Here is a 24,875-nt window from a genome sequence, read left to right as displayed (position 1 = left end):
AATGGCGGCCTTATTACTAAGAGTAATTTCTTCCAGACTACCTCGGAGGAGAGAAATTATACAAAGAAAAGGGGAAAGTGCAAAAAATTACAAACATAACTTATAAAAGGAAAAATTAACAATTATATAAAATGATGCCTAATCTATACCTAGTAATAGGTAATATAAACTACATACAACATACTTATATACTTAAATATATACATACTTTTAAATATATAATATATTATAAATAAATATTATTCTGGCAAAGATAATAATTTATTGTAGTGCTTATTCAGCAGGGATTTAAATGATGCTAGCGAAGGCGCAAGTCTGATATGTGTGGGTAAATCATTCCACAACAATGTGGCCTGGACAGTAAAAGATTCGCTGTAGAATTTAGTTTTATGTTCAGGGATGTTCAGCCTGAGATTCTTATATACCTTCATTAGTATATTTTTCCACCCTGCCCGCATGCGTTACTAGTTACTACTAGTAATGTATTGTAAAAGTGGGACTTAAGCCGAAAGGAAGTAGAGTGCCTTTAGGAGTTCATAAAAAAAAACTCCTGTTCTATAACTTTTAGAAATCCTAAGTTTTTTAAAGTTCTTTCTTAATTTCTATCTATGGCTATAAGAAACAAAACAATAACGTTGTAGAATAAAAGTAAAAGAGTCCTATAATCACCCTTTTCCGATGACTACCTATGCTATTTTGCAACGCTCTGTACCAGCCATATTATAGTTAGGTACCTATTACACTATACTCTAAGTACCTATTACACACATTCAACTCTTGTAAGTAGAAAAACGATAGCTGATATCCTCTAGTAGGTACCTAACTACTCCATGATCTGGAGACACGGCAGTGTCTCAGTGACCCGCCAAGTCTAGATAGGTTGGTATACTTATAAAGCGAATGAAAACATCGTGAGAAAAATCACTGGAAATGCAATAATTAGATGTAAAAATCCTTGGAACAAGAGAACTCTATGCTTTTGTCTATGAATGACTATGGCTTAAAAAAAACATAGCTATAACTCAGAACACTCAGAATAAGTAATAACGTAAACAGCCTGGCAAATAAGTTAAGACAACGGAAATGGAAATCTATTAGCCAATGCCGCATTTCTTATTTACATTACAAAATAATTGATTACATTTTAATAGAGATTATAAATCGGTATTTTTTTAAAAATGCAGTAGCTTCTACAAGAATAAAAATATTGTTATTGTTACTTATTATATAGCTGCGTACAGAACAGACCGGGCCAACGAACGCCCAACGAACACCAACGGTTATCCCAACAATGGATATTTATCATACATAATACAGGGCAGATTGCAGCAACGAAGGTCAACGAAACCCGTCCGTTGGGCCGGTCTGCACGCAGCTTAACGATAACGTGATATTTTGTTTTCTTATGTTGGTATTCTGCAATTAATTTATATGGCAATGTCACAAAAAAACATATTCTAGTATTTATGGAACTCTTCCGTTTTATAATTTTGTCTATGTCTATGCTTCCGAAAAAGCCGAAACTGTGCATGTTTAGTTGTAGAAATCGTAAAAATTCACCAATTTATCGAATTATACCAGCCAATTTACCATGCGGTTGAAGTGTTAATAAAGTGTTATTAGTGTTAAACATTCCTAGCATCAAAGTTAACTAATTAGATAGGTGATCATTAGTGTATCAATATGAATATGAATATGTTCTCTGGCAAGGATGCCGTGAATCCGGCATATCCAACGCAATGGGCCATGAATCCGACTGCGTATCAAAATATGGACTCCAGCCAGGTGGACTGGGCGGCTCTGGCGCAGCAATGGATTGCTATGAAAGATGCCGCAGTGATTGTCGGAGCCACAACCTCAAAGCCAGATGTCGAGGAAGGCGAAGCGCCCATGGAGGTGGAAAACCCTGACTGCGCCAACGCTGACTCTTCAGATGTGCCGCAGGAACAGTGGAATGCGACATCAAACTCTTGGGGCAACAACTGGAACCAGTGGGGTGAGTTGTCGCCTGATTTTCTTCCTTTGCAGTACCTTATTAATATTCATGGTCTGAATGTCGGCTTACTTTGCATTGTTAAAGTAAGTGTGGCATTAAATTATGTTATGTTTGTCTGCAGCCAGTCTAAACAACTGCAAATATGGTGTCTTTACTGAATGTTTGTCTTGATTGGGGAATGTTAATTACACTGTCCTTGAAGTTTAAATTTTCCAGATATTAATGTTTGAAATTGTTGTAACTCTTAAATATTCAGCTGTATGATAATGATAACTATGATTGACCTGATTGACTACCTTCTAAAAGGGAAGTTCTGGTCCAAATTAGCCAATACTCATCCACAGCTGGCATTTCCCAGGGAGACTTAGTACAAAACCTACTACTCTCTGTCCTCAGCCTTCTTTCTCCAACCCCCTACCTATCTTCTTAGAGTGTCAATGTGTCTGTGATTCTTGGTACAATTAATTACATCTAGTTATAAATTATAATCATAATCTCAGGTTGGGGATGGCCGGGGGCGGGCCCGGTGGATCCTACAAAGCCGATGGATCCCTCCATGGCCATGCCTGCCATGGTGGACGGCTACCCGGTACCAGACACTGCCGCTGCTATGACTGGGTGAGTTATAAGTATTTCATTGGATCCTTAATTAATTTTAGGGTTTCAGCATAGGATTACTACCTTCAAGTCAAAAATTCAGCATCCAGTCTAATATTATTCTTAGCTACTTACATCCATCCTGGTGTCCCTCAGTAGGGACAAAGAGCTTTAAGAAGATTACTCCATCAGTTCTGTCTTGGGCAACATCTGCAAAATCATCCCACTCCATCTCCACAACTTTTGCCTTAATCTCCACTTAATGCCACCAGGTTGTTTATATGATGCCCTAACAGCAGATTTACCATAACTTCAATACCACACCACAATCTCACCTCCACCCATCTCTCACAGGTACAACACGGGCTCCGTCCCCGGTGGCCCAACGTTCCAGCACGGCTACTGGACGGCGAGCCAGGAGCAGTCGTCCGCACCGAGCAGCCGCAGCTCCGGCCACCGCCGCTCCAAGAGCAAGAATAGGGATAGCAAGAGCAGCAGTAGGCCGCATCGGTCTCACAGGTGAAATTTTGTTATGATATAAATAACAGTTAAAGAAGGAAAGAAGAAGAAAATAACAACTTATGAATAAAACAGTACATACAACTCAGTACACAAAGGTGGCCCCATTGCTTTTAGCAATCACTACCAGACAACCTTTGGGTGGGAGTTTCAGTTGTTTTAACTAATTAGTTGATTGAGGAAGTTACCTATATGAATTGTCACCCTCCAGTCCCATGTGATACTGTCATGAAACTACTGAAGATTGGATGATTTATTTTGAAGACAAAGTATTATGGCTTCTTGGCAGAGTTTAAATATTAATAAAACATAACATATTCATGTGTGGTTCTGAGGCTGCGACACCCCAAACTAAATTAATTTAATGGATGGTTTACTTCACCAAGAGCCATCACATCCAACCTACACCAGCCTCCAGTCTCCACCAAACATTCTTCACCATCATCTTGTCCCTATATCTCCAGAGACAAGCCGCAGCCGCCGCCGCCGGCGCCGGAGCCCGCGCTGCCGCCCGGCGCGCTCGACGCGGCCAAGCGCCGGCAGCTGCCCGCCTGGATCAGAGAAGGTATTGCCATCTTGATGTTTTATAACTACTTTGTTAATTAGACGGTTTATTTATGCTTAACTTTAAGCCCCCTATTCACTACAACAAATCTGGCGTATTGACGCGCCCGTTAATGGGTGCCTTTAGTCTTAGGTTTAAAGTCTAAATGGCTATTCGGCTATAGGTTGTCATGCAACATAAGTGAAATCCGTTGTCCAGCGATTTTTTTAATTTATTTATTACACAATGAATGATACAATTTTGTAGGATCATAAGATCGCAGTAAGTTATCTGCACACTTCACTAGGCAGGCCCGTGGAATGGACGCATAAGGTCCGTATTTTATAAAGGTCTACACTAGCATTCATGGCTCGCAACACTGATATGCAATGGAGAAACAGCACAAACTACCGACAAAAATTCTTATCTCGACCAAGCTTTAGACACTCAACCAGTACTGGCTAGATGAGGAAAGCCGTCCATCAATGATTAAACAATTTCTAAATTATCTAAACATTTTTTTTTTAAATAGGTTTAGAGAAAATGGAGCGAGAGAAACAGAAAGCAATAGAAAGAGAACAGGAGATGAAAGCAAGAGAAATAGCGGAAGCAGAAAAGAAGAAACTAGAAGAAGAAGAACTAGCGAGAATGAAGGCAGCGGCTAGTGGCGAACCCATGCTACCACCTAAGAGTAAATTTGTAAGTAGAATATGTATAATAGGTACATACACAACACACTAACATACATATTATATTACACTAGCTGTTCCCGCGCGCTTCGCTTCGCCTTAAAAAGTTTTCCCGTGGGAATTCCGGGATAAAAAGTAGCCTATGTTCTTTTCCAGGGTCTAGACCATATGTATACCAATTTTTATTCAAATCCGTTGAGTAGTTTTGGCGTGAAAGAGTAACAGACAGACAGACAGACACAGTTACTTTCGCATTTATAATATTAGTTAGGATAATGTTCACGACTGTAATCCCCGAAGGGGGCAGTCAGAGGTGACTCTCAGGCGAGCCACCCGCTTTTCGCTTTATAGGTACATAATAATCACGTAGTAATCATTTAATAAATACCGAATTTAGTTTATCAGTGATCGAGCAGGCGAAATATACAGTATAGCGTGTATTAAAAATCGCATTAGTTTTGCTAATAATATTAGCAGTCTGAATAAATAACTGTGACCTAAATAGGAATGGCATTAATCAATAAACTTGAGAGGTAGTATTTTATTAGTTTTATAACCATACGTTAATTTAATTCCCATGAACTGAATATATTGATTTGAAGTATGCTACCTACTTGTTAGCCCCGCCTGCCATTGAGTTTATCAATAATAAGTACTGTTGTTTAATGATATTTCATAATATTTGTTATGAAAATGAGAGTAAGTATGTGAGTTCAGGTGGCAATGTTATGTTCTTTCGTGAGGTAGAACTTCTGTTTCATAATGAAAAAAATATTAAGATTATGTATGGATAAATCTAATTCTAGGTTTAACTTTGCCTTGAAATTTGTTTCAATTAACCTATCACATGAGTACAAACCTACAGCGCAAAGCGGATGATTCGATTGCGAGTCACCTCTGACTATCCCTTCAGGGATAACATCCGTGCATGTATTTTAAGTGTCCTTACTCTTGGACGACTGTAATCCCTTAAGGGGTAGTCGCCTGTATTATTATTATTTTTTGGAATCACTTTAACATGCAATCGGTCCTGAGTGACCATAAGCAGTTGTAAGTAGTCCCAAATGTGCTGCCAAATGCCTGTATTTTTTAGAAATAAATAAAGAAGCATAAGGAACCTAACCTTTGTGTATATCCCCACGGCACCTTGGGGATATGCACAAAGGTTCTATTCGAGAGAGCTAGGTGCAGGTACTTACACAGTTACATTACATTACAGCCCCACAGAGAATATAATAGAATAGAAAGAAAATATTATACTCGTAGTAGTAATTTTCATATTCATATAAGTGATAACATATAGCAAACATTTCTTTTCAACTATCATTATTAACAGTTTCTCCCACTTCCCCTTCCAGGAGTCGGAGTCAGAAGGCGAGGAGTCGGACAAGGAGCTGCCCCCCGCGGCCCCCGAGCAGCCCCCGCCCCCCGCACCCCCCGCGCCCGCGCCGCCGCCCCCGCGCGCGCCCTCCCCGCCGCGGAGCAAGGAGGAGGTCATGCAGGAAGTGGTCAGTATTGTACAGGGTGTTCTATCCTATTCTGAGAGGGGGGCGAAGTTCCTGTACGTGGCTCTCTCGAGTGGAACCTTTGTACATATCCCCAAGGTCTAAACTGGAGTAGCAGGCCCAGGTGTTGCAATAGCTGAGATAGGATTGTACAGGGTGTTGCTAAATTAGAATTGCGATAATAGGCTCCGAGCCTAAATGCGTATACGGCTTCTTCTTCCAGGCGCTTCTATCCGTCACACATTTTACTAGATTTGATTTGATTAACAACTGATTTTCCGCCCTGCGCTCCAACTGCAATATGCCACTGCCAACCATGTTGTGTACCCTCATATTTACTCTCATATACATAGGTAGATGGCTAGAGTCTACATAAGGAACGTTAACTGAAAGTGATATGCCCCTATATCCAGCAGATTTATTTATTGTATCTTTGCGGTTTTATTATTATTAAAGTGGCGTATGTAGGGAATATTATCCTAGGTTTTATACGAACAGATTAAAGCCTCGAATTCACTAGGGCACAAGTTCTGAGACTGTTACAGAACATCTACGGTGCGTGTTCTCAGAACATTTTGGTAACATGTCGTGATACATGTTGCTTGTCCACACCAGCAGTCTCCGCCGACATGTCGCCCGAGGAAGTCGTGGCAGTTAGTGCTGCGTGCTAGAAGTCGCGCACGCGTCCACACTCTGCAACAGCGGTCGCTAGACAGATGTCGCAGGAAGTTCTGTCTCGCGAGCCAAAACACGGAACCTGTTCTGCGACACGTAGATGTCGCTGTATAGTCGCGTGCGACGTCGCAGAACAGAGCGCGACGTCGCGGCGACACGTAGACGACATGTGCCTAGACAGGTTCTGCGACAATTTGTCGCCTAGTGAATACGAGGCTTTAATTTTCAAACACACCTAAAATTTATTTCAACATATATTATTATATGAAGCATGCATGTAATCTTTAGTAACAGTAACCCGATTTATTTGTAACAACCTGCCGTTATCTTATCAAAGTGTGGATAGATTACGTAATATATTTAGCTGCAACTCATTATGTTGTGTTGTGACCTTTATCGGCACTATCAAATTACTGTGGTAAAATCTTCAATATCATCACTAAAACATTGTTGAATTTCCAAATCTGCTTTCACCATCAGCCAGTCATTTGTCCACTGCACTGAAATGCACTTTAATTATGAATACTGGTTTATTTTAGTATCTAACTATCTACAGCAACTTTAGGGAGTATTTTTTTTTATGCATAATTTAACTTTTTCTTCTGAAATTATTGTCAAACTCATTTTTTTTCAATAAGTACATAATATACCTTTGCCATCTAACCATGATATGAGCTCAATGTGCCAAGCCGTCATGCGCATGATATGCAAATTGGCAGTCTTCTTTGTGTGAAATGATTAACCAGTCAGATCAGTTGACAGTCGCTGACTGCCCAGAGTGCGCCCGCCAGGCTCCTCCTATGTTCCTGTATTCTTTACATCACGACCCACCACATCCCCATTGCTGGGGCACAGGTCTCCTTCCAATAAAGGAAGGGTTTTAGGCCTAGTGCACCAGGCTGGCCTAGTGCGGGTTGGTGGACAATGTGGACATTCTATACAATATGACTTAATACCCGGCAGATGCTAGCGGTGCGTCGCTCCCTGACTGAAATCCTTCTCGAGGTGACGGACCAGGAGATCCACTCGGTGAGCCAAGAAGAGTTGGCAAGATATACCGCCGCACAAGGTATTTCCACACATATTGGCTTTCAACCGACCCGCTGGAAGAAACATTACTGTCGCGTCTTTACTGTGCATTGACTGGACTGTGTTTTTGTATACTTTTGAATACTCTCTGTGATAGTTTATACTATGTTATTTACTCTAGAAATAATGCCCATGTGATCTAGTGCTGTGATAAAATGTGTCTGATTTAAATCGCTAATAAAGTCTTCTTTCAGATAAGCCTGTTGAACAGTGAATACATTGTGGTGTGTTGTGATTAATGTTGGTTTTATTTATATGGTAAAAGCTTCGAGACTCAACGTGTCGAGAGCGAGCAAGTCGAAGGCTCTGGCTTCTATCGCTAGTGGACTCGGTGAGTTGCCATTTTGTTTCTCGTATGACGCACCACTATCGCAAAGAGTGTTGTGTGGTAAAAGAGAATTTGACTGCGCCAAATGTGGTGTGTATAACGTGTACGGATAGAGGAACAATGATAAAATGGCGGCCGGTAGGTATAAGTGGGAGTAGGTATTTATATTTATGTACTAACTCTATTTTTTAACAAACGAGTACTGTGTCTGTCTCTCGCACATTTCCGATATTGACCGAGTGAGATGGGTTGTTTGGACCAATAGCAACGCAGTAATAAATTACGTGGACCAATAGCAACGCAGTAAAACAATTTAAGTACTCTTTTGTTTAAAAATATGAGTATGGGAGTGTAAAGAGAGCTACAATTTATTATGAACGAGATAGCATTATTCCGCCATTTTTTATTGTTACTTTATCTGGAGATGTTATATGTTCACAAAAAGCATTGTTCAGATTCTCCTTAGCACGTTACAGCCTTTATTGCCCCAAAATTCACAGCACAGGAAGCTAAATGAATGAGTGAGTATGGCAATACTGGTGCGTTAGCCAATGTCTGTGGTGGTTTAAAAAAAAACTGCCATAAATATGGCCCCCAAGTTTCCATTTCAGCATAACATTAACATGAAAAATTATAATTCGGCAAAAAATATTTTACAATGTTGTAAAAGCATTGTTGTAGTGGATTTTTGATTGGTAAGATTGATCAATTTATTTATGGTGAAAATTTAATGTTGTCTAACTTCGAAGAGATATCTTTTGAGGGCTTAGCAAGAACAATTTGACTCTTTCGTTGCGTTGCTCATATTTATCTTCCATTCCCCGCAAAGTCTCCAATTGGAGTTGAATTATTCATTATAGTATGGATTCCGAAATCTTCTATTCTATTACGAAATGTTTATTTAACCTCTTACTGTCAGCTGCGCAAATAGAGTAGAGTATCAACCTCATAACAGTCAGAATCAGCCCCTATTTTATATGAGTCGTATCGTATCCGTACAGGGATATGTCTGCATCCGTATTATGAATTGTCATCACAACCCATCACGTCTCCACTGCTGGGGCACGGGTCTCCTTCCAATGTAGGCTTTAGGCCTAGTCCACGCCACGCTGGCCTAGTGCGGGTTGGTGTACATAGGAAATTCATAACTATCCGTCACAGCAATCATCCTAGCTGAACAGTATATTACTGTGTGTGTCGCCTCGTATTACGACTGTGCGTGTGTGTGTGCAGGTCTCGGCGCGTACGAGAGCAGCGGCGGCGAGAGCGAGCCCGAGGAGGACACCGATGACGTCACGGACCAGCAGTTGCAGGTTAGTGTGATCGGACTATACTATACTACTTTATAGCGTTATTCATTATCAGACCGCCATTCGCTAGTCAGCTAGTCCAGTGCTTGATATTGGCCTCTCCCAAGAGGCGTTACAACACTCCCGGATCCCAACAGTCTCCGGATTTCCTCATTCAGTCATTACCTGCTACCTGTCTAAGGTCGTCAGTCCACCAGGCTGGTCATCGCACTCTAGAACTCGTATAATAGTCACCAACTGAAGAACAGCAGATATGACTGGCCAGCTATCACTTCAGGTTACAGATTTAAAGATACATATCAATAACCTGTAACAAACAAAATAAATATCCCCACTCTATCATAAACTTGATCAACAAACTTCCACCAATCCACAGGAGCAAATCAAGCGCAAGCGCCTGGACTTCGAGCGTACGTCGCGTGAGATCGAGGCCGAGGTGAAGAAGGCGGAGCTGCGGGAAGAAGGGGGCGAGCCCGCCACGCCCGAGCCTGATACCAGTGAGTTATAGCATCCTCATCCTCATAGAATAGGATTGAATTTTATTTATATAGCACCCTGAAAGAAATTATTACAAAATAACAACTTATAAATAAAAAACAGTATAAAAATCCACCTTACAACCTTAGTATGGAAGAGACAATTTTCAAAATCATGAGCTCATAATCCACTACTAGACTCCTCGTTCTTACTTGCTTCCTTCTCCTAAGGAGCAGCACAGCACTCAGTCCTCGACCTTGGTATACGGTTAAAATGATCACCACATTAAATAGGTATTACTGCAGACTCGCACCTTGTCTTGAAAATGAAAATGGTGACCCCGACGTGATAATCATAATAATGGCCGTATTTAAACACAATCAGCAGGTATCATATGTATGTAAATGTTAACAATAATACTTTATGTATTGCAGGAGGATCCGTCACACCGCCGCCGGTCGAGTCGGACACTCCGGAGAAGATTCCAGAACGACGCCCGTCGAAGGACAAGCGGAACAACCACAAACCCAACGACCGAGTCGACGGCGTCCGCAGACTCGAGTCCATTCCTGAAGAGAAGAAGAAGTCTAATAAGAGGGAACACACGCCAAGTCCACCACCCAAGGTAGAAAAGAAGAAGACTTCTTCGAGTTCATCAAGCGACTCCGAACAAGACTCGCCTTCAAGCTCCAGCCATTCCGAATCAGACAGTGAAGCAGAACTCAAAGAGAAGAAATCAAAGAAACATAAACGCAAGAGTTCTAGTGACAGCTCAAACAAGAAATCAAAGAAGAAGAAAGAGAAGTCGTCAAAGTATGACAACGACAGGGAATCAAAGTCCAAGCGATACGATGACGACTACGAAAAGTCGAAATCGAAGAAACGCGACGACCGCGACGATTACTACGACAAGTCGCACAAATCTCGCAGTAGGGACTACTCTCACAGGGACAGATATAGGGACGATTCGGACGACGAGCGACGGCGGAGGAGGAAGCGGTCGCGCTCGCGATCAAACACGTACGAGTCGCGTCGCAGCCGCCGGGTGTCGGAAGAGCGGTCCCGTCGGCGTGACAGGCGGTCGCACGACCGGGAAAAACGGTCGTACGACCGGGACAGACGGTCGTACGACCGCGACAGGTCGCACGATAGGTATGAGCGCGCTAGGGACGAGCGCCGCCGGTCCCGCTCCCGCTCCCGCTCCCGCCACCGCCGATGAGGTTGGCTGCCAAGCAGGTTGTATTATTTTACAGTTTTATTTTTCGTTTCTTCTAACTGGCCAGCGTTGCTTGTTGAATGTATACTTTTTTGCAACGCTAGAATGAGTCATAGTTTATAGAAACCGGAACTGGCTAAGCGTAATACTTTGTCTGTTCTTAACTCGTATATTTCGCAATTTTATTGGAATCAATAACACGTGTGATCGATGTTACATAATAAATGTTGCATACAATGTTGCAGATAAGATTTTCTATTCCAATGTGCACAGTTAAATTGTAAATACAAGCAATTACAAATGTTTTAAACCAATACCCTTAAAATATTCACAATTTATGTAGGAATCATTTGAACATTATTAGAGTGACATGAATGAGGAACTTAATTAAAAACGCATGCTTTAAATATATACTTTTCAAAATGCTGATGCAGTTCTTTCTGACTTGATAAATGAATTGATTATCATAATACCCAGCTGACATTCATATCGCTCTACTGATAAATCTGAAGACTGTGATATATTATTATTAATTTTCTTCTTACAGGTGGAGCCATCTGTAACCTTCGGAAGTGTAAATATAGTGTTATGTGAATAATATTTAACTGTACATTAGCTTTGAATGAACTCTCCAATAAATTCACAACCTTAACATGAATTTGTTTGTTTTATTCTCAACCTGTGTTAGGAAGTTTGGGACTGTTTTCTAAGACTTATTTTTTTATTTTATAAAGATAGAATGCACTGATTCGATTTCTATACTCAGGGCACAAAGGAATGGGGGGTGAATGTGGAAACATTGAAATAAATAAAATATATGAACATGTAAATGCATTTTATTGAATCTACTTCAAGTAGTTTTTGTTACATTATTATGTACAATTTTATTGTAAAAATAAAAGTTTCAAATTATAATCTTTCTTGTAACCTGCATTAGAGACAACACAAACAATAAGTTGTATTCAAACTGAGCACAAATCTGCCCTATGAACATGATTATTTGTATTTTTTTCAATCCATACACTTGGAGAAGGTTACATAGTAAGAACCTGGGTTTTGAGCACTATTTACTTGGATTGGTAACATTCTTAATGTTCATAGTTTACTGGGAAATAATTATTTTACACATTCAATTGGAATGAAAAGTTACCTATGTGTCACTGAATAAATATAACTAATTTTTACAAATTATGTAAATGATGAAACCCCCTGAATGTTATCATCTGCTTGATAAAAATGAAAACCTACTATGAAATAAATTAATCTTACATAGGTTCTTAGGCCTATTAATTAAATATACAATTCATTAACTATTTTCACTTGCCATATCTTTGATCACATTTGTTATATTTGCACAGAGCACCTAAGAAATCAGATACATTAATACTACTGTCTTCGGAAAGCTTAATGAATTCAGTTAATCTTATTTGCCAAGGTAACAGGCCAAAGGTGCGACATGAGGAACCTGTGTACAGAGCTAAATCAGGCTCGGGAATGGAAGTATACATAAGGGAAAGACTTTTATCTAATTCTTGTGCTGTGAACTCATCAGAACTAGAATCACATGGTAACTCCTTTAGAGCTATCTTTCTAATACATTCAGCAATTTTAGGTTGTCCATCATCATAGCTAAATATGCTGACATTGACTGTGTGTGGTTGAGTGCCGTTAGAGAATCCATTGAGATCAGGCATCTTTGACCATTTGATGAAGCCCGGGATCCCCTTTTTCCTCTTCTCCACTTCAAGGAAGAACTTCTGCTCATTCTCTATGAGGTCACCTGTAACAATGAACATAATTATATTAAATTGGGTCCTGTAATCTGGATATAAGCCTCCTAAAACACAGCATAATGCTATCTCACAGGTAGACTTTTAGGTGGTCCAGAATCAGAGAACATTGGAAGCAAAGGAAAAGGCTACATACCTGTAATATCATAGAAGGTGACGTAGGGTATTCCTACAAGCAGGCTCCATATAACAATGAATGCCAGGTCGTCAAGAGAATGCTGCTCAGTATCTGACAGCATCACCAGATGATGCAATTTCTTCCTCAGTTGTGGCACATTTTCTCTGACCAACTGAAGGTCATATTTGGTCACTTCATCCCTGGATATCGCCGGTTTCCTCCAGAATCGACGATAAACATTATTTACAGCAACAAGTATCGCTATCACCAAATGGACTAGGTTAAACAAGAGATTCCCAAAAAACCGAGCCAGCATATTAAAGAGTTGAAGGAATAGTCACAGGAATATAAACTAAACCAAATTTATTTGATCATTTTAAACATTATTGAAATATTTTCGTCTGAAAAATAGACATCACACGGCCACAACACAAGTCAGCCGCTTTTTTATTAGCCAATCAAAAGTCAAAGGGTGTAGCAGCAGTATTACCAACATAATAACAAAAAATATCAGTTATCGTTACAAATTAGTAACGGATATTGCGGGAGTGTAGATGATACTTAATAATATTTTTCTTGAATGCATCCATAAAGTAGATCCGTTTCCTTTCAATAAGCGCCATCTTTGTTTCTTTCGCTTGTCAGACTTGGCTGATAAGGTTAGTAATTTTGTGAATTTTGGTAATTATTTGAATAATCCAGTGTTTTCCTACATAAATCTACACAACACGATATGTAATTAGCATTTTAGAGTATAAAGTGATAAAAAACGGTGTTGTTTCTTCGTAAAGTGTCAGTTTTATGATATGTGCGCCACGACCATGCTGTAAGCAGTCTCGTTTTTAATTTCAGAGCTTCACAATGCAGTTGCACATTCGAGGTCAATCGACGCACGTCCTAGACGTCAATGGCCAGGAGACCATTGGCCAGATCAAGGTAAACCTTCCTACTTCTTCCCGAAATCGCATAATGTTACTTATCAAGATCATAACCTCTACATCACAGATGCTACCGTGTTTCCTTCAACCAAAGCATGAATCATCGTCAATATGCAGTTTAACTTACAATTTTGCTCGTAACTCTTTTTATTTACTATCCTACTAGTCCTAAATTACCAAAATTCCCTGCTACACTATCATAATAACAGCAATAAACCATTGTAGGAGCAAATCCGCGCCCTTGCTGGTGTTGACGCCGAGGAGCTGACTCTCTCGCTGTCCGGAGCGCCCCTGGAGGATGCCTGCCTGGTGTCCGAGCTGTCCTCGGCTGAGCTGGACCTCACCATCCCCCTGCTCGGTGGTAAAGTGCACGGATCCCTGGCTCGTGCCGGTAAGTTTATTTTTACTATTAAACATTATCTTAATATGTCAGTGACCTAGAGCTGGACTACGGTTTTACACCATGGTGAAAGGGTTAACCAGTCAGATTAGTGTCTGTTGCTTACTGTGTGGGTTGCAAGTGCAATAAGTGTAAGTTACAGTTGGTATGTAATACTAATTCATGGAGGCTCTTATCACCCATGATGGATTTTGCATTTTAGCTTAAAATTGCTTGCTACTGGACAAAGGCTTCTGCCAAGGATCTCACCAACACTGTACAAAGTCAAATATTTTTATTCATCGTAAAAATATAAAATTTTCTGATGAACGTCAATTAAGTACTGGGCCCTCATGCCTTAACAACTTAACAAAGGTCACACCAAGATTGTATGGACACTACAATCAGTACATTTGAAGAAAGACTCTGGTTGAGTAGTTGATGGCTTGACATTGTGTCAATGGCAAACTAACAAAGTTCCTAAATACGTATAACTTACCCAGAATAGAGCAACCAAACCTAGTCCCAGTGGTGTGGCTGATCTTTTGCTGATGATGAAGAAAATAACATTTGTTATCCCTGATTTCCTGAATAATAATTAGAATGTAATAACTAATTATTAAATTTCTGTCTACTTTCAGGTAAGGTAAAGGGACAGACCCCCAAGGTGGAGAAGCAGCAAAAGAAGAAGAAGAAGACCGGCCGTGCCAAGCGCAGGATCCAATACAACAGGAGGTGAGAATCCAATCAATATTTGATTCCTTTTATGTGTGTCTGGAATTGACTGGTACTTTTCTAGAATTCTGAATACCTACTAAAGATTGAATATTAGTCAATATGTCAATCAATTAATATGAAATATGTTTATTCAGAAAATTGCATGGTTCAAATTACATTTTGAATAATGTTATAGTTTTGTCAACCTATTTACACCTGACAAACAGACTGTAGCATAGCATATAATATTTTTTTAAATGTGCAATTCCATGTGCAAACAGTTTTTCTGTTTATGAGAAGGTTTACAAGTAATATTAATAAAAAGCGTTTCAGAAATATTTTTTATCATTTTGCAGTTTTATAAGTTTTGGACTGTTGATGCTCATCATTACACCCCTAACTAATGCATATCTCTATTCCAGGTTCGTGAACGTGGTCCAGACGTTCGGCCGCCGCCGCGGACCCAACTCCAACTCGTAGATATAATGTTGTAAATAATATGCAAATATAACACCTGTTTGCGCCAACTACCGTCTTTGATTTCTCTTGAAGCCATTTCAGGTAAGCATCCAAACATTTAGAACGTATTGAAAGGATTCAGTTTTCTTGCACATATAACACAGTTTAATTTTAAATTAATGAAATTGTTAGATGAAGATTTCATGCAAAATGCAAGAAAATTTTATCGCATTTTACTGTAGTTAGAAGGTGACTCTTCGAAATTTCAGAGGTATACTGTATTTATTCTTATTTGGCGACAAAGGTAAACAATCTTTGTGTGTCTTTTTAATTAAAATACTATTAAACAAATAAATTACGGCCAAAATAAATGGTTTAATTACGAAATCAATCATTTTTGCTTGTAAAAGTATTTCATTTGTCATTATATTTTATTTTATATCTTAGTTTTTAAATTAATTCAAATAAAGAACCTCCTCTTTTTTTTGAAGTCGGTTAAAAAGACACTCCATGATTGCTCAAAATCTACGACAAGTAAGAAAAATACATTATTAGGTAAGTATCTTGGTTTTTATTGAAATTTGAGTTCAATCTGAAATGATAAGCGCAGAACATGCAATGCCCACACCACAAGTACTTAAGTATAATAGTACTTGACTAGATTTAAAACCCAAATATCTCGTGGTCCAGGGAATGTCCAGTCCGTGTATTGTTTTGTAGATACAGTGGGTGATCAAATTATTATGATCACTTGCAGAAAAAACATTTTTATGTTTCAAAAGGGCTTGTTCTTTTAATTTTTTTCTTTATGTTATTGACTTTTGACTGCAACATTGCACTTTTCAGCTATCTGACATTTTGAGAATCTGTTGTTGAGTAGTAATGTTTTGATTTTAACAATTTTTGCCTCAGGAATGTCTTAACCCGTTATATAAATTAACCAACACCGAAATAAATCGCCTATGCTTTTCAACCTAGCCCTGGAGCATGTTCTCAGAGGAGTTTTAGAACTTGACTTCGGGCTACAACTCAATGGAAAGCACAAGGTGGTTGGCTATGCCGATGACCTAGCGGTGCTGGGCAAAACAGCTGAAGAGGTTCGGAAAGCTGCGAAACTCCTTGATACAGAAGCCGGAAAAATTGGTTTAAGAATAAACCGCGGAAAATCCGAATATCTCCACATGAAGCGCTACAAGGACAAGTCCGTTCGCAGACAAGACCTGCATGTTGGAGATGTGACGTACAAAGGGGTCTCCCGGTTTAAATACCTAGGTTGCACTGTCACGGATACGAACACTCGCGACGAGGAAATCGATACCCGCATCCAAAGCTTCCTGCGCTGCAGTGCCGCTTTGCATAAAGTGTTGACGTCTAGGCTTCTGAGCAGAAACACCAAACTCAGAATTTACAAAACGGTAATAAGACCGATACTGATGTACGGGTGTGAGGCCTGGACGTTAACGCAGAAAGAAGAGAGCAAACTGCTGGTGGCGGAACGGAAGGTCCTAAGGAAGATCTTTGGCCCAAGACAGAGACCCGATGGAAGCTGGAGAGTCCTGAAAAACGCCGAACTGGAAGATCTGATGGCGGGGGCTAACATAGTGGGAGAAACAAAAGCCCACAGACTTCGCTGGCTAGGCCATCTCCAGAGAATGGGAGAAGATCGTAGCGCAAAAAGAGCCTACATGGGCCGTCCGACGGGGCGCCGACCGGTGGGCCGGCCCAGGTACCGCTGGAGTGACGCGGTGGAGGCGGACCTGCGCGAGCTACAAGTCGTTGACTGGCGGGAGACTGCACTGGACCGTCAGAAGTGGCGATCTCTTGTATCGGAGGCCAAGACTCACTTTGGGTCGCTGAGCCAGCGGAGTAAGTAAGTAACACCGAAATAAAAAAAAAAACTTTTAATGGTGAAATCTAAAGGTAAATCTTTGTTATTCCATTAACTAAACAATTTATATTCAAAAAACAACACTATAAAGAGTAAAAAGGAAATGAATTGCACTACAGAACTTATAACAATTTTACCAACGACGACAGTAGGGATGTTTTTTTATGAGTCTAGACATAATATTATTGCTATGTACAAAAATCCAATGTTGCCATACGCATAAACGCTTTGTGAACAAAATGATATATGTATGTACAAAACTCAAAGGTTTGCTGGTGGTTTATGACTGAGATCGTAGTCATAGTCGTTTAATCAGTTAAAAAGTAATTCAGTTGACACAGCGAGCCCAAAACGGCTATCTCATTGAAACTGCTGATTCAAAGTCCAAAGCTATGTGGCAAATCATAAAAAACTCAAAATTTAATAACATTAAAGAGCCTATCTCAAAAATTGACATTAATTCTCATATTATTACTGACCCAACTGACATTGCTAATGCTTTTAATAACTATTTTATTGACGAACCTAAATTATCCTCTAATGACATTAAACCTAACCCACTAGACAATGTAAATCATACTTTTTTCATGACACCATCCATCCCCACTGACATTTTAAAAATAATAAAAGAGTTAAAAAACACTAATAGCGTAGGTCATGATGAAGTTACGACTAAGGTCATAAAAACGGTAGCTGAATCAATATCATTTCCATTAAGCCACATAATGAATCTATGTATGACAATGGGTGTATTTCCTACGAGACTCAAAACCACTGTCATTGTCCCCATCCACAAAAAGAATAACAAAGAATATATTAAATATTATCGTCCTATTGCCCTATTATCAATTTTCTCAAAAATTCTCGAAAAATATATTAATAATTCTATTTATCAGTATCTCGTCAAATTTAATATCCTTGTAAATGAACAATACGGATTTCGGAGAAATACAACAATAAATATGGCCATCTTTAAATTTCTTCATCAAACATTGATTAACATTGACAACAAAAAACCCTGCTGTGCAATGTTTATGGACATGACTAAGGCGTTTGACTTAGTCGACCATAAATCCTTACTTAGAAAACTACATTCTTATGGAATTCGTGGGAATATACATAAGCTTATTGAATCTTATTTAAGCGAAAGATTCCAACTGGTAGAAATAACCAAAATAAGCTTAGACACTAACCCCCTTATTCATAGAGAAGTTACAAAACGTTTTAACTAATAAACTGTTTTGTCCCTCTCCAACAAAGAACAATTTGTTCTTTGACAGAGAGGGACAAAACAGTTTATTAGTTAAAACGTATTGTAACTTTTCTATGAATAAGGGGGTAAATGTGAAACTACCTATAGATCTTTACAGAGGATAAACAGCCGTGGTGTACCCCAAGGTAGTGTCTTAGGGCCTCTATTATTCATTTTATATATTAATGACCTACCCCTACACACAAAATTTCCAATGGTGCTATTCGCAGATGATAGTACACTTCTCATAGAATGCAATGATCCTCTATCTTATGAAAATGAAGTAAATGACTCACTTGCAACAGTTATAAACTGGCTTACAAGTAACAATCTTTTAATAAACCTTGAGAAAACTAAACTTATGCATTTTTATCAAAGAATACTACCAGATCGTATAAATGTAAGCTATGAGGGAAAGGTGGTTGAAACCACTAACGTCACTCGTTTTCTGGGTCTATTGATTGACAGCAATCTGTCCTGGAAATTCCATGTAGATCATGTATGTAAGAGAATGAGTAAAGCTGCGTACGCCCTTCAAAAACTTTCACGTATTACAAACCGAAAAACACTCTTAACTGCTTATCATGGTAACGCAGCTTCAATATTACGATATGGAGTTATATTCTGGGGCAACTCCACAGATAAAGATAAGGTATTCAAAGCTCAAAAACAGTGCATTCGAGCAATGTTTAATTTAAGAAGCACTGATTCATGTCGACCTTACTTTATCGAGCACAGTTTACTAACATTTCCTTGCCTATACATTTACGAGTTGCTACTATTTGTAAAAACTAATTCAAATTTATTTAAAACAATGAACGATGTCACTTTAAGACAAGGTCGCAACAGAGACAGGCTGTTCACTGAGCGCTATAACACTACGCTCTTAACTAAGAGTATTGTGTGTATGGGCCCTAAGCTGTACAACAAACTGCCCAACAATATAAGATGTCTTGACCTTATTAAATTTAAAAACGAACTGAACTCTATTCTCCAAAAAAAATGTTATTATACAATTAATGACTATATAAATGACATATTATAAATTTATTATACATATAAATGAATGACTATTATTGTATGACTATTTGATTATTATATTGCTATTATTATGTTATCTCAGTTTGAACTTAATTTATATAAATTTGCATGAGTTCTATAGTTGTAATTAATTATTGTACGTACTGTATAGTGCAAAGCATGGAGAACTAATATTTATGTAACACCATTTTTATCTACCCATGTTTACAATAAATGAATTTTTATCTTTATCTTTATCTTATCTTATCTTTAATCCATAAAAAAACAAGTGATCATAATAATTTGATCACCCACTGTAGATCGTAATATTTTCACGGTACGGAATACGGAATAGGTCATGTTTGGTTTGAGGATGCAATAAAATCAAAACGTAATCAACAAAGATTATTTATTCAATTTAAGTATATTTTGACATCTCTCACATTGTACATTTTCATTTATTTTGTAACATTCTACACTATAGCACCCAAATAGGAAGTCTGCTTTTTATTCAATTCATATTTAAATTTTAAAGTTATGTTATGTGTACTTTTGTTACGTGTACTACAGTCCCAAAAGATAAACTATTTCTTAAAGATAAAATTACTGAATCTTGTAACTGTAACATAGTGTTAATGAATATGTGGTTAGTCATACACTTAACACACCAATCTTTACCATTTCTTTATAAACTTCAGGGAAAGAGGGCAGTGTTATTTCATTCCATTTTAGAGTAATCACTCTTATAAATCTTAATAAAATACCTAATATTAGCAAAAATCATAGTCAAAAATTATTAACAAAATAAATACCAATTTTATCTCAAACAATACAATTTAAGTAGATCTATTTTAATTAGGTAAAACAATAAATAATTTGACTTATTTTAAACGTATTTATCGCAAAAAAATCTTCAGCATTGAATAAAATATAATGGGTGATTTAAATACCAATAATTATAAAAAGAAAAAAAAACACTACTTATGTACTTTTGCCACTTGTAATTATATAAAATTTGCTCGCAATTTACGACCTAATCCTAAGTTAAATCGAGTAAGAACTTGCGGCAAATACTTGTATTGCTAATAAATAATATATTTGACTATGATTTGTTACATTAACACTAATATACCTACCACAGCCGCAAAGTAGTTGGTACTAAATATAATGATGTAAGGGTGCTTTTGCCAAAAATAATAAAAAATTCACCTGGTATGAACTATGATGTTATTTGCAATTCTGAAAGTACACATTTTAAATGTAGCTATGTAAATAACTTAAAATTCATTGTTGAAAATCCATATCCAAAATTATTGTTACAACATTGATACAATTAATAACTTACTATTCATAAAAAAGTTAGCTAAAGTGTCCAGTAACTTTTTTTATGAATAAGGGACTTTCAGAATCGCTAACATTGATTGATCCACTCGGGTAAATTTAATTAATTCTGATAGTTTATTTATATACTGCATAAGACAAACGTACGTAAACTTAATAAGTAACAAAACTATATATATACATAATATCCAACTACTAAGAACATTTGGAACATTTCTCACCATGTATTTGTAAAGGATGCTACGAACGAATAAGAAAACTTAACATGATTATAATCGTAAGTAAGTACGAGTTTACTATCTTATTTTATACGCATTAAGGCACATTTTAGTACCTACCCTTCGTTCTCAGAGTATTTCTTAGATAAACTGTGATTTACATTGATACATGACAATCATGTTAAAACAAAATTTAAAAAGTGGTTTGTTTTCACTACTTATAGATTACTTTTATTTATCTAAACTATATGAACTTTTTGTCGATTATATTGTTACTATGTATATTCTGGGAACGAAGACTGTAAGTTAATATTATAACATGTCAATAAAAATAATTATATTGTATAAAAACACTCGTCTCTTGCTACGATAAACTAAGTCTAAAGAGTCTTACATTAATGCACCATAATTTATCAAGAAACTAAGGCACAGTAAAATTTTATCAAGTTTTGACAAGTCCGTTCGCAGACAAGACCTGCATGTTGGAGATGTGACGTACAAAGGGGTCTCCCGGTTTAAATACCTAGGTTGCACTGTCACGGATACGAACACTCGCGACGAGGAAATCGATACCCGCATCCAAAGCTTCCTGCGCTGCAGTGCCGCTTTGCATAAAGTGTTGACGTCTAGGCTTCTGAGCAGAAACACCAAACTCAGAATTTACAAAACGGTAATAAGACCGATACTGATGTACGGGTGTGAGGCCTGGACGTTAACGCAGAAAGAAGAGAGCAAACTGCTGGTGGCGGAACGGAAGGTCCTAAGGAAGATCTTTGGCCCAAGACAGAGACCCGATGGAAGCTGGAGAGTCCTGAAAAACGCCGAACTGGAAGATCTGATGGCGGGGGCTAACATAGTGGGAGAAACAAAAGCCCACAGACTTCGCTGGCTAGGCCATCTCCAGAGAATGGGAGAAGATCGTAGCGCAAAAAGAGCCTACATGGGCCGTCCGACGGGGCGCCGACCGGTGGGCCGGCCCAGGTACCGCTGGAGTGACGCGGTGGAGGCGGACCTGCGCGAGCTACAAGTCGTTGACTGGCGGGAGACTGCACTGGACCGTCAGAAGTGGCGATCTCTTGTATCGGAGGCCAAGACTCACTTTGGGTCGCTGAGCCAGCGGAGTAAGTAAGTAAGTAACACCGAAATAAAAAAAAAAACTTTTAATGGTGAAATCTAAAGGTAAATCTTTGTTATTCCATTAACTAAACAATTTATATTCAAAAAACAACACTATAAAGAGTAAAAAGGAAATGAATTGCACTACAGAACTTATAACAATTTTACCAACGACGACAGTAGGGATGTTTTTTTATGAGTCTAGACATAATATTATTGCTATGTACAAAAATCCAATGTTGCCATACGCATAAACGCTTTGTGAACAAAATGATATATGTATGTACAAAACTCAAAGGTTTGCTGGTGGTTTATGACTGAGATCGTAGTCATAGTCGTTTAATCAGTTAAAAAGTAATTCAGTTGACACAGCGAGCCCAAAACGGCTATCTCATTGAAACTGCTGATTCAAAGTCCAAAGCTATGTGGCAAATCATAAAAAACTCAAAATTTAATAACATTAAAGAGCCTATCTCAAAAATTGACATTAATTCTCATATTATTACTGACCCAACTGACATTGCTAATGCTTTTAATAACTATTTTATTGACGAACCTAAATTATCCTCTAATGACATTAAACCTAACCCACTAGACAATGTAAATCATACTTTTTTCATGACACCATCCATCCCCACTGACATTTTAAAAATAATAAAAGAGTTAAAAAACACTAATAGCGTAGGTCATGATGAAGTTACGACTAAGGTCATAAAAACGGTAGCTGAATCAATATCATTTCCATTAAGCCACATAATGAATCTATGTATGACAATGGGTGTATTTCCTACGAGACTCAAAACCACTGTCATTGTCCCCATCCACAAAAAGAATAACAAAGAATATATTAAATATTATCGTCCTATTGCCCTATTATCAATTTTCTCAAAAATTCTCGAAAAATATATTAATAATTCTATTTATCAGTATCTCGTCAAATTTAATATCCTTGTAAATGAACAATACGGATTTCGGAGAAATACAACAATAAATATGGCCATCTTTAAATTTCTTCATCAAACATTGATTAACATTGACAACAAAAAACCCTGCTGTGCAATGTTTATGGACATGACTAAGGCGTTTGACTTAGTCGACCATAAATCCTTACTTAGAAAACTACATTCTTATGGAATTCGTGGGAATATACATAAGCTTATTGAATCTTATTTAAGCGAAAGATTCCAACTGGTAGAAATAACCAAAATAAGCTTAGACACTAAATGTGAAACTACCTATAGATCTTTACAGAGGATAAACAGCCGTGGTGTACCCCAAGGTAGTGTCTTAGGGCCTCTATTATTCATTTTATATATTAATGACCTACCCCTACACACAAAATTTCCAATGGTGCTATTCGCAGATGATAGTACACTTCTCATAGAATGCAATGATCCTCTATCTTATGAAAATGAAGTAAATGACTCACTTGCAACAGTTATAAACTGGCTTACAAGTAACAATCTTTTAATAAACCTTGAGAAAACTAAACTTATGCATTTTTATCAAAGAATACTACCAGATCGTATAAATGTAAGCTATGAGGGAAAGGTGGTTGAAACCACTAACGTCACTCGTTTTCTGGGTCTATTGATTGACAGCAATCTGTCCTGGAAATTCCATGTAGATCATGTATGTAAGAGAATGAGTAAAGCTGCGTACGCCCTTCAAAAACTTTCACGTATTTCAAACCGAAAAACACTCTTAACTGCTTATCATGGTAACGCAGCTTCAATATTACGATATGGAGTTATATTCTGGGGCAACTCCACAGATAAAGATAAGGTATTCAAAGCTCAAAAACAGTGCATTCGAGCAATGTTTAATTTAAGAAGCACTGATTCATGTCGACCTTACTTTATCGAGCACAGTTTACTAACATTTCCTTGCCTATACATTTACGAGTTGCTACTATTTGTAAAAACTAATTCAAATTTATTTAAAACAATGAACGATGTCACTTTAAGACAAGGTCGCAACAGAGACAGGCTGTTCACTGAGCGCTATAACACTACGCTCTTAACTAAGAGTATTGTGTGTATGGGCCCTAAGCTGTACAACAAACTGCCCAACAATATAAGATGTCTTGACCTTATTAAATTTAAAAACGAACTGAACTCTATTCTCCAAAAAAAATGTTATTATACAATTAATGACTATATAAATGACATATTATAAATTTATTATACATATAAATGAATGACTATTATTGTATGACTATTTGATTATTATATTGCTATTATTATGTTATCTCAGTTTGAACTTAATTTATATAAATTTGCATGAGTTCTATAGTTGTAATTAATTATTGTACGTACTGTATAGTGCAAAGCATGGAGAACTAATATTTATGTAACACCATTTTTATCTACCCATGTTTACAATAAATGAATTTTTATCTTTATCTTTATCTTATCTTATCTTTAATCCATAAAAAAACAAGTGATCATAATAATTTGATCACCCACTGTAGATCGTAATATTTTCACGGTACGGAATACGGAATAGGTCATGTTTGGTTTGAGGATGCAATAAAATCAAAACGTAATCAACAAAGATTATTTATTCAATTTAAGTATATTTTGACATCTCTCACATTGTACATTTTCATTTATTTTGTAACATTCTACACTATAGCACCCAAATAGGAAGTCTGCTTTTTATTCAATTCATATTTAAATTTTAAAGTTATGT

The 24,875-nt window shown here is 37.7% G+C and overlaps 3 protein-coding genes across 4 annotated transcripts; 2 read left to right on the top strand and 1 right to left on the bottom strand.

The window, feature by feature from the left end:
• The first annotated feature begins 1,516 nt into the window (after positions 1 to 1,516).
• LOC105398241 (arginine/serine-rich protein PNISR) lies at positions 1,517 to 11,603 on the top strand. 2 transcript variants are annotated; one of them, XM_048629388.1, is made up of 12 exons: positions 1,517 to 1,996; positions 2,497 to 2,614; positions 2,948 to 3,112; positions 3,577 to 3,677; positions 4,189 to 4,355; positions 5,704 to 5,853; positions 7,489 to 7,594; positions 7,880 to 7,945; positions 9,176 to 9,255; positions 9,629 to 9,749; positions 10,164 to 10,965; positions 11,493 to 11,603. In XM_048629388.1, the coding sequence occupies exons 1-11, from the start codon at positions 1,684 to 1,686 to the stop codon at positions 10,946 to 10,948; spliced, it is 2,172 nt and encodes a 723-aa protein (XP_048485345.1). In that variant the 5' UTR covers positions 1,517 to 1,683; the 3' UTR covers positions 10,949 to 10,965; positions 11,493 to 11,603. The 2 variants fall into 2 exon arrangements, with proteins under 2 accessions (XP_048485345.1, XP_048485344.1); XM_048629387.1 differs by having other exon boundaries at positions 10,164 to 11,603.
• A 162-nt stretch (positions 11,604 to 11,765) lies between these two features.
• LOC105398216 (dehydrodolichyl diphosphate synthase complex subunit nus1) lies at positions 11,766 to 13,308 on the bottom strand. Its single transcript, XM_011570271.3, has 2 exons — positions 12,872 to 13,308; positions 11,766 to 12,725 (listed from the first exon to the last, which is right to left on the bottom strand). Exons 1-2 carry the CDS (start codon positions 13,167 to 13,169, stop codon positions 12,262 to 12,264), a joined length of 762 nt encoding a protein of 253 aa, XP_011568573.3. The 5' UTR covers positions 13,170 to 13,308; the 3' UTR covers positions 11,766 to 12,261.
• Positions 13,309 to 13,436: 128 nt separating this feature from the next.
• Positions 13,437 to 15,414, top strand: LOC105398215 (FAU ubiquitin-like and ribosomal protein S30). The gene is made up of 5 exons (XM_038113571.2): positions 13,437 to 13,512; positions 13,706 to 13,789; positions 14,017 to 14,182; positions 14,812 to 14,905; positions 15,310 to 15,414. Exons 2-5 carry the CDS (start codon positions 13,715 to 13,717, stop codon positions 15,365 to 15,367), a joined length of 393 nt encoding a protein of 130 aa, XP_037969499.2. The 5' UTR covers positions 13,437 to 13,512; positions 13,706 to 13,714; the 3' UTR covers positions 15,368 to 15,414.
• Positions 15,415 to 24,875: the final 9,461 nt, after the last annotated feature.

The sequence above is a fragment of the Plutella xylostella genome, chromosome 23, assembly GCF_932276165.1.
Source record: "Plutella xylostella chromosome 23, ilPluXylo3.1, whole genome shotgun sequence".
NCBI classification, from domain to species: domain Eukaryota; kingdom Metazoa; phylum Arthropoda; class Insecta; order Lepidoptera; family Plutellidae; genus Plutella; species Plutella xylostella.
This window is presented reverse-complemented; position numbering and strand designations above follow the sequence as displayed.